The 16299-nt window shown below is 40.4% G+C and overlaps 1 protein-coding gene across 3 annotated transcripts in view; it reads right to left on the reverse strand.

Annotated features, from left to right (window-relative positions):
* Positions 1 to 16299, reverse strand: part of dnaaf9 (dynein axonemal assembly factor 9) — a 174741-nt gene that overhangs the window by 87366 nt on the left and 71076 nt on the right. For all 3 annotated transcript variants that reach the window (XM_067981140.1, XM_067981085.1, XM_067981025.1), the window contains 4 exons: positions 15772 to 15842; positions 12533 to 12583; positions 8725 to 8812; positions 4203 to 4306 (listed from right to left, as the gene is read on the reverse strand). In XM_067981140.1, coding sequence (XP_067837241.1) covers positions 4203 to 4306; positions 8725 to 8812; positions 12533 to 12583; positions 15772 to 15842 — 314 coding nt within the window. The remainder of the gene's footprint in view (positions 1 to 4202; positions 4307 to 8724; positions 8813 to 12532; positions 12584 to 15771; positions 15843 to 16299) is intronic.

Raw genomic sequence — 16299 nt, forward strand, 5'->3', positions numbered from 1 at the left:
ACAGAATGTTGGGATGCATAGCAATGGGTAAAATATAAATCCAGAGAGGTCTTTTTAAAAACTGTATTTGGCCCTGGTGAGATCACATCTAGAGCACTGCGTGCAGTTTTGGATCCAAGTAAGCTTTTCTGCCATGTATAGAATTTAGCCTAATAAATAGCCATGATCTTAACTCATCCAATTCATATTCATCACTGAGATTACAGAATCTCAAAGAACCAGAGAATCACAGAATGGCTACAGCACGGAAGGAGGCCATTTGGCCCATCAAACCTATGCCGCCTCTTTGTAAGAGCAATCCAGTTAGTCCCATTCCCCCACTCTTTCCCGGTAGCCCTGCAAATTTTTTCCCCTTCAAGTATTTATCCAATTCCTTTTTGAAATCCACAACTGAATCTGCTTCCTTCACCCTTTCAGGCAGTGCATTCCAGATCATAAATACTTGCTGCATAAAAAAGTTTTTCCTCATGTCGCCTTTGGTTCTTTTGCCAATCACCTTAAATCTGTGTCCTCTGGTTCTCGACCCTTCCACCAATGGGAACAGTTTCTCTTTATTTACTTTATCGAAACGCTTCATGATTTTGAACACTTCTATCAAATCTCCTCTCAATCTTCTCTGCTCTAAGGAGAACAACCCAATCTCCTCTAGTCTATTGACATAACTGAAGTCCCTCATCCCTGGAATCATTCCAGTAAATCCTTTCTGTACCCTAAAGGGCTGCACATCCTTCCTAAAGTGCAGTGCCCAAAATTGGTCACAATACTCCAGTTGTGGTCGAACCAGTGTTTTATAAAGGTATATAACGTCCTTGCTTTTGTACTCTATGCCTCTATTTATAAAGCCCAGGAGCTCATTTGCTTTTTTTAAAACCACTTTCTCAACCTGTCATAGAGTCATAGAAGTTTACAACATGGAAACAGGCCCTTCGGCCCAACATGTCCATGTCGCCCAGTTTATACCACTAAGCTAGTCCCAATTGCCTGCACTTGGCCCATATCCCTCTATACCCATCTTACCCATGTAACTGTGCAAATGCGTTTTAAAAGACAAAATTGTACCCGCCTCTACTACTGCCTCTGGCAGCTCGTTCCAGACACTCACCACCCTTTGAGTGAAAAAATTGCCCCCGGACCTTTTTGTATCTCTCCCCTCTCACCTTAAATCTATGTCCCCTCGTTATAGACTCCCCTACCTTTGGGAAAAGATTTTGACTATCTACCTTATCTATGCCCCTCATTATTTTATAGACTTCTATAAGATCACCCCTCAACCTCCGACTCTCCAGGGAAAAAAGTCCCAGTCTATCTAACCTCTCCCTATAAGTCAAACCATCAAGTCCCGGCAGCATCCTAGTAAATCTTTTCTGCACTCTTTCTAGTTTAATAATATCCTTTCTATAATAGGGTGACCAGAACTGTACACAGTATTCCAAGTGTGGCCTTACTAATGTCCTGTACAACTTCAACAAGACATCCCAACTCCTGTATTCAATGTTCTGACCAATGAAACCAAGCATGCCGAATGCCTTCTTCACCACCCTATCCACCTGTGACTCCACTTTCAAGGAGCTATGAACCTGTACTCCTAGATCTCTTTGTTCTATAACTCTCCCCAACGCCCTACCATTAACGGAGTAGGTCCTGGCCCGATTTGATCTACCAAAATGCATCACCTCACATTTATCTAAATTAAACTCCATCTGCCATTCATCGGCCCACTGGCCCAATTTATCAAGATCCCGTTGCAATCCTAGATAACCTTCTTCACTGTCCACAATGCCACCAATCTTGGTGTCATCTGCAAACTTACTAACCATGCCTCTTAAATTCTCATCCAAATCATTAATATAAATAACAAACAACAGCGGACCCAGCACCGATCCCTGAGGCACACCGCTGGTCACAGGCCTCCAGTTTGAAAAACAACCCTCTGCAACCACCCTCTGTCTTCTGTCGTCAAGCCAATTTTGTATCCAATTGGCTACCTCACCTTAGATCCTGTGAGATTTAACCTTCAAAGATTTGTGCACATATACCCCCAGGTCTCTCTGTTCCTGCTCTGCCTTTAGAAATGTACCATTTAGTATATATTGCTTCTCCTCGTTCTTCCTGACAAAATGTATCACTTCGCATTTCTCTGAGTTAAATTTCATCTGCCATGTGGCCGTCCAATCCACCAGCCTGACTATGTCGTCTTGAAGCATATTACTATCCTCCTCACTGTTTACTACACTTCCAAGTTTTGTGTCAGCTGCAAATTTTGAAATTGTGTCCGGTACATCCAAGTCCAAGTCATTAATACATTTAAAAAAAAAGCAGTGGTGCAAGTACCGACCCCTGGGGAACACCATTGTATATGTTCCTCCAGTCCAAAAAACAACCGTTCACCGCTACACTGTTTCTTGTCACTTAGCCAATTTCATATCCATGCTGCCACCGCCCCTATCGTCCCATGGGCTTCAATTTTGCTGACAAGTGGCACTTTATCAAACACCTTTTGAAAGTCCATATACACATCAACCGCATTGCCCTCATCTACTCTCTGTTACCTCTTCAAAAAACACAATCAAGTTAGTTAAACACGATTTGCCTTCAACAAATCTGTGCTGGCTTTTCTTTATTAATCCACAGTTGTCCAAGTGACTATTAATTTTGTCCTGGACTATCGTTTTGAAAAACTTTCCCACCACAGAGGTTAAACTGACAGGCCTGTAGTTGCCGGGTTTATCCTTACATCCTTTTTTGAACAAGGGTGTAACATTTGCAATTCTCCAGTCCTCTGGCACCATCCCCATATCTAAGGAGGATTGGAAATTTATGGCCAGCACCACTGCAATTTCCACCCTTACTTCCCTCAGCAACCTCGGATGCATCCCATCAGGACCAGGGGACTTATCTACTTGAAGTACAGCCAGCTTTCGAATACCTCCTCTATCAATTTTTAGCCCATCCAGTATCTCAACTACCTCCTTTTTTTTTACTGTGACTCTGGCAGCATCTTCTTCATTGGTAAAAACAGATGCAAAGTACTCATTTAGTGCCTCAGCCATGCCCTCTGCATCCATGTGTAGATCTCCTTTTTGGTCCCTAATCGGCCCCAACCCGCCTCTGAAATGAATTTCAGTGAAATTACTCAAAGGTTGACCCACTCACAAATACGGTAATACAATGTATATAATGTACTTCATTGGCTATAAAACGCCTTGGGACATCCTGAGGTCGTGAAAAGTGCTATATAAATGCAAGTTCTTTCTTCAATAGATGTTAAAGGCTAAACTTCTACAAAGAGAAGACTGTTTTTGATTAAGTGACAGAGATTTTGTAATTTCAAGAAGTAACAGGCACAGGCATGATGGGCCGAATGGCCTCCTTCTGTGTTGTATGATTCTATAATATATTTTTAAAAATCATCACAAAAGGGTGCCCCGAGTTACCGACGGATAATATCAGTAGATTCCAAATATTTCAAGCAGATTGCCAGGAACAGGTTTGAAACTACGAGGGTCCTGAAATATCAATAGTACTTTCACTCCTAGCCTGAATGCCAACACCACATCTTGTGCCTGAAGGTAAAACACCTTTTAAAAATCATTCTGGTACCAGGGTTACATATGGCAACATATATAAATATAAACTATTTACTGTGTGTTCCGTGCAGACATCTTCTGACGGTATCAAATGTTGGAATAACATTATGATACAAAACATATCATGGGACTTGTATTTCTTTTCTTTGTAATAATTGACATTAAAAAGAAAACAAATCAAATCTGAAAAGGAATCAAGTTGTAAGATTTAGTACCATCACCGAATGAAATGTACCAAACATTGGCCATTGACTGTGGCGCTTCTGATTTGCCAATATGCTCACTGTGGCATAGTCTAATTAGAAAACCAGGAAATTTTGGAGAAAGTTAGCAATAGGTGGATCAGTAAAATGGCAAATTGTACGGTGCACATCACCAATCCTGCCGTTACAGGAAATTCTAGACCAACAATTCTACCCTAACGAGTCAGTCCTTGCAGCCTTTCTCCAACACAAGATCAGCCTGTGCACTGTCTCTAGGGCCTGGATGGTCCCCTTACATTGTGGACCAAAATCGTATGCAATACTTGAGATGCAATACTGAATAATTTCACAGATTCGGTCAGTAGGTGACTAACATATTTGTAAAATAACAACATGGATGATAATGACTTACCCCATCATAATACTTCAGTGCAGTCATATGATTCTTTGCAACTGTCATGCTCCCAAAACGAGGATGAACAAATAAGATGCCTTCAGACAAGATAAAGAGTTTACCTAAAATCAAAAAAATGTAATTCCTTAGAAGGGTCTTCTTGACTAATTTTTTCTTCCAATTATGAATCATACAGGAATACATTTCCATGGGTCCTGGAAGCCTTTCAGTATCTCACCCGAGTGGTGATGTGTGAATTTGGACAGGGAACGTTGACAGACTATTCAAGCATATAGTCCATCACAGATAGATCAACAACTTGTATTTATATAGCGCCTTTAACGCAGTGAAACGTCCCAAGGCGCTTCACAGGAGCGTTATCAGACAAAATTTGACACCAAGCCACAAAGAAATATTAGGACAGGTGACCAAAAGTTTGGTCAGAGAGGTAGGTTTTAAGAAGTGTCTTAAAGGAGAAGGAGGTAGAGGCGGAGGTTTAGGGAGATAATTCCAGAGCTTAGGACCTAGGCAGCTGTAGGCACGGCTGCCAACGATGGGTCAATGGAAATTGGGAATATACAAGAGGCCAGGATTGGAGGCGTGCAGAGATCTCTGAGTGTTGCAGGGCTGGAGGAGGTTACATAGATAGGGAGGGGCGAGGCCATGGAGGGAGTTGACCACGAGGATGAGAATTTAAAATTTGAGATGTTGCCAGACTGGGAGCCAATGAACATCAACCAGCACAGGGGTGATGGGTGAATGGACTTGGTGCAAGTTAGGATATGGCCAGCAGAGTTTTGCAGGAGCTGAAGTTTACAGAGGGTGGAAGGTGGGAAGCTGGCCAGGAGAACATTGGAATAGTCGTATCTGGTGGTAACAAAAGCGTGGATGAGGGTTTCAGCAGCAGATGGGCTGAGGCAAAGGCGGAGATGGGCGATATTATGCAGGTAGAAGTAGGCTGTCATGGTGGAGAGGATATGGAATCGAGATCAATTCTGTCCTCATCACAGCATTGTTCTAGCTGTGGTGCTCTGCATGGTTCAATGTTAGTCTGCTAACATTCACTGCCAATCTCCAAATATTCACACTTTCCAGGAACAGTAATTGGATAGCGATCAGGAACAGACATCCTGCCAGCCCTTAATCCTCTGTCTTCCAGGGACACTTTCTGTTATAATTCACAGACTATAACTTCTAACTTTAATTATTGTTACTTATGAATAATGAAAAGATAGAACTTCATTAAAAAAAAACTAAAAGTTTTTCGAAATTTTTAAAAATACATATCGTACAAGACCAGAAGAGATTACTACTGTGTGGGTGGCTGGTTCCAAATAATTTTTTTTTTAAATCTAAAAATTCTTTCAACTAATTCAAAACACTCAATTTTGGAGGGAATCCTATAATTAGTGTTCCCTTTTTAAAACAAATAAAATTAAGAATTATGATTAATATTGACTTTTTAAAATACTGCTCTTAAAACAGTGAAACCTATTTAAATATTCAGGATAACATGTTTCAAGGTGTTACTGGGACATGAACATCAGTAGAGACGATCACCGACGAAGGGTTGTTTCAGGAATTGCACCAATTCAACAGTATTCATGATTAATCTCCTTCATGTTACTGTACCAGGTTCAGCAAGTCTAAACAAACTTCAATTTATCAGCACCCAAGTGCAGCAAAAGAAGAAAAAAGGTAAAGCCAATTTTAGTATTTTTTTTTTAAAAACTCAATTTCTAAAATGAGTAAATTTCTAAACTCTACATTTATAAAGAGGGCACCTGCCTCGCGACTATCTTGAGAGGAATGATGCACATACCCAGCAAGAGCTGTGCTGTGTTTCGAGGATGCTCCTTGGATAAACAGAAAGACTACCAAGATTAGCAATCTGCCTTTCTTCAGTTGCATTAGCCGTACACCCCTGGAGTCTAACGAAGTAGTACCACACCAGGAAAAGAAAAGATCTTGCAAGGGAGCAAATATCTGCTACCAAAACAGATTGTAGATCCAGATAATAATGTCTGGTAAAAAGTGTGTGGATCTGCTCCAAGTAGCTACATAAGAGTCAATGGAAACCTGTTTGAAAGATGCTCAGGATGTATCTATGGAGCTGGTTCTGAAGGATCCTTGCATGTAAGGTGATTTAACAATGCAAAATGCATTACACAAACAACTCAGTAAGCTACAGGCTGAAGAGTCTTGAGCTGCAAAAGACAGGAAGTTGACTGGGTTTCCTAACTGATTTAGTATGATCAATATATTCTGCCAAAAAAAACAATGAAAATGTATTTTAAGCTTGGAACAAGAAGCAGAATAAAACAACAAGTTACATTTATACAGTATCATAGCAGCAAAAAAATCCCAAAGCAATTCACAATTGGGGTTAGAACTGAGTAGGAGTTAAGGGAATTAGGGAAATTGGCTGAAAACACTTCCTTTTTTTAAAAAAGAGGTTTTTGAAGGTGGGAGAGATGTAGCAAAATTTTGGACTTGGAGAGGGAGGTCCAGAAAGCACAGCAATAAAAATTGGGAATAATCATATTCTGATTTAAACGCAAGTGGGAAACCATTGAGAGCCAGAATTTTAGGTGCATCAACTGCCATGCTGAAACCAGAGCTACCAAGAGAACAGTCTTCCACAAGATCACATGCCAATGGATTCAAAAGGAGGAAACATCAATTTATATGAAACCAAATTTAAAGCTCACCTAGGAACCAATAGAAAACATTATGAATTCAAATATCTTATGTCCCGCATAAAGCAAGAAAATCAGTGTATACTCCCCCAACAGACCAGAACCAAGAAGATCATAGAATCTTCGTTTATGTACTTGTCCCTTGGCTGAAACCAAAGATATTGTAAGACTGATCTCATACTGCAGGAAAGGGCAGTCAATGCTAATGCCATTGTATAACTTTCCATCATTTGGAGTTATAAGCCCTATATTTTGGAAGTGCTGGCAGCAAATTAACCACAATGGCACCTGATAGGACAACGGATTGTGCAACTTTGAAATGTAGAGTTGTCAGCAAGAAAAGCATTTGCCATAGCAATACCATAAAACAACCAAGTGACCACAACAGGGCCATCCCACACAGGAAGCCCTTATCTACGTAGCCACGAGCTGCTCCACATAAAATAAACTATCAATAATCTTCGTGATTAGACTACAGGCCAGAGGTTCAGACTCATTAATTTGCTCTTTCATTCACCCCACACCCACTCTTCTCCACTTCAATTTCATGGGTTGGTTCACAAGCAGAAGCCTTTCAGCTCATTTGAGCTCATCCTTGCAGAATACCAAGTTAAATGTTTTTTTTCAACAACTAATGTTATCTTCTTTGGACCCACCAAAAACCTTAGCCTGCTTTCCCTGCCTGCCTACAAAGACCAAATCTAATTGTGCACAGTCTAGGTGGCCAGTTAACCCTGATCTGAACTTTCGACCTCAGCAACATTTTCCATGTCTGCCCCCTCTCAACCCTACTGCCACTAAAACCCTTATTCATGCTTTGAATATCCAAATATAATTACCCGAATGCACTCATCAGCTACCCATCACAAAGTGCAACTCATCAAAAACTCCACTGCCCACATTCTAACACCAAGGCCTGCCCCACTATCACTCGTCCTTCATTAGTTCCCCAATCCCCAAGCATCGATTTCAAGATCCTTGTCCTTCGATGGTTTCACTCTTCCCTACTACTGCACCTTCTGCTCCTTTGCATTCTTCTAACCCGACCTCTTCAGCCATCTGATCCACCTTCAGTGACAGAGCCTTCAGCTGCATCAGGTTAGCAATGAAAAGCTTTCCATAAACCCCTCTGCCTACTACTATTCTACCTTTCTTCAAAAGCCTCCTTAAAATCTACCTCTTTGATCTTGTCTTCCGTCACCATCCCTAACTCAGCTGCCATTACTGCTCAATGCCCAGTTATATATATTTTTTCAATGTCTGAAGTGCTTTGGGGCAGTTTACATGTTGATGCGGGCCATCAAAGTTGTGAATCTTTGGAATTCTCTACCCCAGAGGGCTGTGGATGTTCAGTCGTTGAATACATTCACGACTGAGATGGATAGATTTTTAGGCACTAAGGGAATCAAGGAATATGGGGATAGGGCGGGAAAGTGGAGTTGAGATCGAAGATCAGCCATGATCTTATTGAATGGTGGAGCAGGCTCGAGGGGCCGTATAGATTACTCCTGCTCCTATTTCTTAAGTTCATTATAGTGTCTAGTTGTTTTTTTTTAAAAAAAGAGTTCAGTCTCCTGGCCATAACCATTCCTGGTGACCCATTCAAGAACTATTTCTTAACGTGATCCTAAATTTGCCTGTTCCCACTTGACATGCTGCCTTACATAGCTGAAGTAATGTATTTAATGGAATGTTATTTTTCCCTTTCTTGTGGAAAGAGTTTAATGTAAACAAATCATATAACAGCCTCTTACTATTTTTAAATGGGTGCGCCACAGTGTAGGCAAAAAGAAAACTATCAACAAATATAAATTGATCCAATGTACACATCAATAAGTTACCTTCTTCTGGTCTGGCTACTGAACTGCCAGAATAAAGATATGCAGAGTCTCCTCCTGTTAGCACAGTGCCCAGAAAACTTTCTTCCTCCTGAAAATAAAGCAGCAGAATTCCATTATGCTCTCTGAAGTAATTCATATTTTATCACAGACCTCTATGATAAAAAGTTACTCTTTTCTACTGTATTGTCAGAAGGATTTATGTTCCAAACAAACCCAAATTACAGTTTTTTTCAGACTGGATGGAAATATACAGTGGTGTTCCCCAGGAGTCGGTATTAATACCACTGCTTTTTGATATATTTTAATGACCTGGACTTGAGTATAATTTCAAAGTTTTCAGATAATATGAAACTGGGAAATGTAGTAAACAATGTGGAGGATAATAACAGACTTCAGGAGGACAGACAGACTGGTGAAATGGGCAGACACACGGCAGATGAAATTTAATGCAGAGAAGTGTGAAGTGATACATTTTGGTAGCAAGAATGAAGATCGGCAATATAAACTAAATGGTAACAATTTTAAAGAGGGTGCAGGAACAGAGAGGCCTGGGGTGTATGTACCCAAATCTTTGAAGGTGGCAGGACAAGTTAAGAAGGTTGTTAAAACATACAGGATCCTGGGCTTTATTAATAGAGGCACAGAATGCAAAAGCAAGGAAGTTATGCTAAACCTTTAGAAAATACTGGTTCGACCTCAGCTGGAGTATTGTGTTCAATTCTGGGCACCACACTTTAGGAAAAATGTCATGGCCTTAGAGAGGGTGCAGAAGAGATTAAGAGACGGTTAAGAGATTTGATAGAGGTATTCAAAATCATCAACGGTTTTGACAGAGTAAATAAGAAGAAACCGTTTCCAGTAGCAGAAGAGTTAATAACCAGAGGACACAGATTTAAGGTGATTTGCAAAAGAATCAGAGGTGACATGAGGAATTTTTTTTAAAAAAACGCAGCAAGTTGTAATGATCTGGAATGCACTGCTTGAAAGGGTGGCGGAAGCAGATTCAATTGTAAATTTCAAAAAGGAGTCACATAAATACTTGGAGAAAAAATTTACAGGGCTATGGAGAAAGAGCAGGGGAATAGGACTAACTGGATAGCTCTTTCAAAGAGCATGATGGGCCGAATGGCTTCCTTCTGTGTTGTATCATACTATGAAACTATGAAACAGTGCATATTTAAATAATTTTGAAAGGGGTAGTTGTAGTAACTGTATTGGACTGCAAGACAATAATAATCTCACTAGGCTGGAAGTAAAGTCTGCATTCTCCAAGTGACCATTGCACCATCTCTCTGTCCCTGAAATACATTTTTATCACTTAATCATTTTATATCTAGTTGCCTCTGCCTGCTTTCTCAAAAATAGGTGACAAGTGAAAATAATCAGGGTCCAAAACTTCCAGGGATTGGACAATTGTTCGAGTGATGTTACTAAAATACTGGGCGGATGTTGTCTTTTTCACTTGTGAAAAATAATGATGCAACTTCTTAGAATCAAGGATTCTAAGTCATGCACTTCTGGATATCCTATGACATTACTCATGCTAAGTCAGAAACTGTGTTTTATTTTTAACATAAGCTCACAGCCCCAAGGAGGGACAACAATTTGCAATTAGGTAGCACTTCTCATGTAGCGAGACATCTCAGTGCACTTTATAATAAGGATGATTATGATTGAGTTGCCGTTGCATATGGTGAAAGGGGAGAGAAATGGAAAGGTAATGATGCAAAAGTGACCACAGTCAAAGAGGAAGGGTTTGAGGAGGTTTTGGAAAGCAGGCAGAGATATGTCAAGGCAGAGCAACTAGATATAAAATTCCAAAGGACAGAATCATAGTGGCTCAACAAGTGGCCACCGAGGGTAGAGCAGAAAGAGCGAGGAGATTACTAAGGTAGTCAAGGCCATAGAGGGATTCGGGTTAACTAGGTTATTGGGAGCAAGTGGAGCTAGCAGAGTTTGGGGTTGGTAATAGTGTGAAACTTTGTGTTGGTGAGGACATTGTTTGGTTGAGTTGAAGTGTGTGGGAGCTCGAGGCAGGGAGGACGTTGGAGATATCATACCCAGAAAGCATAGGCTAGAGTTTTGGTAGTAGAAGAGAAAAAATAGGGGATGTGACAGCAATGTTGTACGGTGGAAGGAACCAGCTGAACAGGGTCTCATTCCCTTCAATGGTCCTAACCCTGTCGACTGACTTTCTCTCTCCACTCCCTCCTAAACAAAGGATCGGTCCCTCTCAGCTCACAATTTCTAAGAATCAAGAGACCCTTTTTTCTCCCACTGTGAATAGGGAGTCACCCTTGATCCTGAACCCAAATCGATAATTTTTCCATTCCTTCTACGCCTTCACTTCTCTTTATCCCTCTCTGTTCCTTTTCTTTTCACTTTCCCCTTATAGCCACTTCTGTTCATTCAGTTCTACCTCTCTCACCTGTTTGTTTCTGTAACACTGCAGCATTCATATGGGGAGACTGTGGGAGGAGAATAAGGTGACTGCAGAAAAGCACAGACACATCGGGAGGGAACAGGCCACAGCAGTCTCATTGGAGGATGTTCCTGGAAAACGTTATCCCCGGTTTTTCATGAAATTGAGCAAACAAATTCCAGCAGAATCCTGCACGTGTTCAGTGAGGTGCAGAATGGCTGGAGGTGGCTCTTGCAGGTTCTTCTGCGAAGGAAGTGAACGCCAAAGGAAAAATTTGCAGGGCTATGGGGAAAGAACAGGGGAGTGGGACTAATTGGATAGCTCTTTCAAAGAGTCGGCACAGGCACAATGGGCCGAATGGCCAATTCTGTGCTATAAGATTCTGTAATTCTAACTCAGGCGAAAGAATGGGGAATCAGAGGCGACTGCGCAGTGGTTCTTGAGACTTATTTTATGAAGAAGTTGTTACAATGGCTGCTGGGAATTGTAATTCCAGGGATAACTGACAAATTTAATACAAATTTTAACACACTTGATTTGAGGATGCTTAGAGGCCCAGCCACTAAGTGTGGAAGAGTGGCGACAGTTAATGAGCAATTATGGGTAGGTTTGAGATTCTGTGTGTTTTGTGACAAGCTTTATTTTAAGTGGTTCACAGTGGTCTGGACAAAGAACTGCGATGGTAACTGTAATTTTTGAGGGAATTGGGGAAAATTTCTTTTTAATGGAATGTGATTAGTGGAACTATTTTTTTTAGTTGATTGGGGAGAACATTGCATCTGAGGAGAAAGGTTTTGCCGAATGCAACTGGTGAATAACAAAAGCACGAAATAATCAATCAAAAAAAGGAGAAACACACAAGTTTAAACAATTAGCCAATAAGGATTTAGAAAGCAAACAGCTTGATGGTCACAATATAGTCAAGGCCATGACAGACACAAAAGAAAGAGAAACAGCCTTCAATCTAATTTGCACAACACGTTAAGATACTGTATTCAGAAGACAAACTGAGTAAATTTGGACTTTTAGAATTTTGTCTAAATTTCCACAAGTTCTGATCAATTCAGACTTTGTAGGACACACTCCGGCCATTGAAGCAAAGTGCAGATTCAAATTTATAAAACAAAAATCATGAATGTGCTATAGTAAAACTATCACAATATGCATGAATCCAAAACCAACATCCAGATCTGGAAATATGACTGCAGAATCAGACCATAACATCTCAAAAATTCTTTCCATTATTCCTGGCACTGTTCATAATTCAAACTTCCAGAGTATATGCCATCGCATCAAATTAAACACTGCCATTGTGCAAATGTATTTCCTGAAAGTTATGGACTATATAATTAATTTGAATTTTAAGAAAATTGGTAGAGGACCTACCTTTACTATCTGCTGTGCTTCTTCAGAAAGTTTCACCTCAGCATCTTCAACCTTAAAAAAAAAATCAAGAATACATCTTTTCAGTAATCCTATTTTTTGAAAATCAAAACAATGGAAATGTCTAACTTCCATCTGCCCACTCAGTCAGAATTGGAGCTGGGGGAGGGGCAGGAAGGAATATTTTCTAATATGAATCAAAAGGAAAATTATAATGTATTAACAATAGTCTTTGTGGTTCACAAAAGTAGTCATGTTTAGTCCGACTACACTATTTCAATGATGGAAAGCATAGGGACCCAGCATTACTAGTATCAATGCCAAACAATTGTTATTTCTGAATTTTGTAAGAAACATCCAAATGAAACAATTAAATAGGTTTAACTTGTTACAACAAGGGATTCTTCTTTGTTTCTGCCAATAAAGTAGACATTTTAGGATGCATTTCTGATAAGATATCATTGTAAAGATAACAGACCACAAATGCAATTGCAAGTCATCCCAATGACTGTTGTTTCACACAATGTATGCAGAGTACACTGTTAATTTTCCTTCATGAACAATTAGTGGCACAAACGAGCAAAGCAACTGCACAGGCTGCTGGTAATGACGAAGGATGGGTGGATTATATAGCAGGCACAAGAACAATTATCAGACATGCAAAATTGAAGTATTTTTCAAACTCTGATTTAAAAGAGCATGACACAAAGAAAATAGAAATAAAGTACATGATGAGAATATTCTGTTCTTGAAAGACGAATAAATCGAACTACAATACACATTATCCTTAATTTATGGTAAATTCATTTCTATTTTTGGATCTATTCCATACTGAAAAAAATCAAATTACTGTGGGTATAAAGCAAAATAAATACATGAACTGAAAACACAATAGTGAGTCATGATCAATCATTATTTGTGAAGGACTGCCTGTTAGATAAACATTGTAGCCAGTGAATCCCCAATGTAAACACCAATCAGTAATTTAAATGATCAACACTGAAGAGATTTTTTTTTAAAACTGTAAATACTGGAAATGCATGGATGGTCAGTAATGTTTAACAGTGGTCACCTAATCTGCATATGGTCTCACAAAGAAAGCAGTCTGCTGCTCAAGTGGCAAATACAGGATACTAGTTTGGAGGAAGCACCTGTACATAAAAAGTGTTTTAAGGCTCAGACTCTTCAGGCAGGTATCCCAAGCTCGATTATACACAACAGGCATGCAGTGAAACCAGCGTAACAGGTGAATGTGCAATGAACTAAGAACTTTTTTAAAAATTCGTTCACGGGATGTGGGCGTTGCTAGCAAGACCGGCATTTATTGCCCATCCCTAATTGCCCTGGAGAAGATGGTGGTGAGCTGTCTTCTTGAACCGCTTCTGTCCGTGTGGTGAAGGTTCTCCCACAGTGCTGTTAGGTAGGGAGTTCCAGGATTTTGACCCAGCAACAATGAAGGAACGGCAATATATTTCTAAGTTGGGATGGTTTGTGACTTGGAGGGGAACGTGCAGGTGATGTTGTTCCCATATGCCTGCTGCTCTTGTCCTTCTAGGTGGTAGGGGTTGTGGGTTTGGGAGGTGCTATCGAAGAAGCCTTGGCAAGTTGCTGCAGTGTGTCCTGTGGATGGTACGCACTGCAGCCACGGAGCGCCGGTGGTGAAGGGAGTGAATGTTTAGGGTGCTGGATGGGGTGCCAATCAAGCGGGCTGCTTTATCTTGGATGGTGTTGAGCTTCTTGAGTATTGTTGGAGCTGCACTCATCCAAGCAAGTGGAGAGTATTCCATCACACTCCTGACTTGTGCCTTGTAGATGGTGGAAAGGCTTTGGGGAGTCAGGAGGTGAGTCACTCGCTGCAGAATACCCAGCCTCTGACCTGCTCTTGTCGCCACAGTATTTATGTGGCTGGTCCAGTTAAGTTAGGAACTAAGAACTTGTATGAGGCCACATCACAAGTACAGTTATACAAGATTTTCTTCAGCAGTGGATTGCATATAATAAAAAAAATCATGTATCTTATTATAGGAACATAGGAACAGGAGTAGGCCATTCAGCCCCTCGTGCCTGCTCCGCCATTTGATAAGATCATGGCTGATCTGTGATCAACTCCATACACCTGCCTTTGGCCCATATCCCTTAATACCTTTGGTTGCCAAAAAGCTATCTATCTCAGATTTAAATTTAGCAATTGAGCTAGTATCAATTGCCGTTTGCGGAATTTCTACAACCCTTTGTGTGTAGAAATGTTTTCTAATCTCGCTCCTATTATTAACTAGAACTTTGTTGCCTCATCTAAGTCTGAGGTGCAATAAACTTTTGAGGGCAGTAATTATGCAGCACTACCATCTTTTAAAAATGGTTTGTTGTAGAATGGAGTAACTGTATTACAGAAGCACTGCATCACAATAGTGAATATACTGAAACAGCATCTCTCTAGTTTAACAAGCTTTTTATTAAAAAATCTATCTTTAAAAAAATAATTCTCAGGATGAGGGCACACTGGCAAGGCCAGAATTTATTGCCATCCAGATACAACTGAGTGGATTTGCAAGGCCACTTCAGAAGACATTTAAGAGTCAATGACATTGGTGTGGGAATGAAGTTGCAACGACAGCAAGTCTGCTTCCCTGAACAACGTTAATGAACCAGTTGGGTTTTTTCAACAATCTACTAACATCACGGTCACTTTTACTCATACCAGCTTTTTGTTTCTAGATTTTTTTCATCTGAAATCAAATTCTGAAACTGCCCCATCATGGAATATTAGTGCAAGACTCTGAATTTCCAGTAACATAACTACTACATTACCATACCCACAACTTATTATTGAAGAACTGTGAAACAGGAAATTTATTCTGCTTCTGACTTTGTGGGCGAGCATATCCTTTCATACAAACGCCCCCATCTAGAGTTGGGGGTGTCAATAATACATTGTCAGGAGGCTCAAGGTGACTGAACAGGATCGAGGTCTATCAGTGATGCCATTTTCCAGGATTTTCTTACGAAGCTGCTTCCTAAAATCCTGTCTTTGACGCCGGGAAAGCATTGAAATGGCGAGTCTCCAGCAAAAATAGTGATTCTTAAATGCAGTATATTATTAGCTTGGTTTTTTATTATACCAAAAGTACTCTGCATGTGTTGTTCATTAGCAAATGATGTACCTGAATTGTGATTACATTAGCACAAATGGAAGAGCATGTGCAGTTCACCTGCAGCCAATGTTTTACATTTCAGTTGCTTACCATCCAGGAGACATATCGAGGCACGGTTGCTGTGAGAATCATGTAGCTGCTGTCTGTAGACACAGTGCCATCTACAGTGAATAAAGAGGAACACCATCTCAAATTGTTTTGTCAAATCACCCACAAATCAATGCTGTTCTTCAATGATACAACATGGGATTAATAGTAGACTCGCCACTTTCAATGTCCAGATAATGTGGTGAAACAATTTTTTTCGAAAACTAAAAACGCCGGGGTATATAGCCACTGTAAGAGAATAAAACGCCACAAAGGTTATGCCCTATGTCTTAAACTGGGTTCAGTTTTGGTCACGATGCCACAAAAATAAAACAAAGCAACGCGTGGCCAGAAAAGCTCTGCCAAGGGATACAAAACAGCAACCTCGGCACGGAAGAATTTAAATCCCACGCTGATATCCATCAGCGGCAGTGGGCTCTAAATACTTAAGCTGAGGACTGGCAAATATCTAACAGTACTCTCCTCAAATGGAGGATTGGTAGTTGTTTAACGATGGTCCTCATAACATCC

This window comes from Heptranchias perlo, chromosome 1, assembly GCF_035084215.1.
Source record: "Heptranchias perlo isolate sHepPer1 chromosome 1, sHepPer1.hap1, whole genome shotgun sequence".
NCBI lineage: Eukaryota > Metazoa > Chordata > Chondrichthyes > Hexanchiformes > Hexanchidae > Heptranchias > Heptranchias perlo.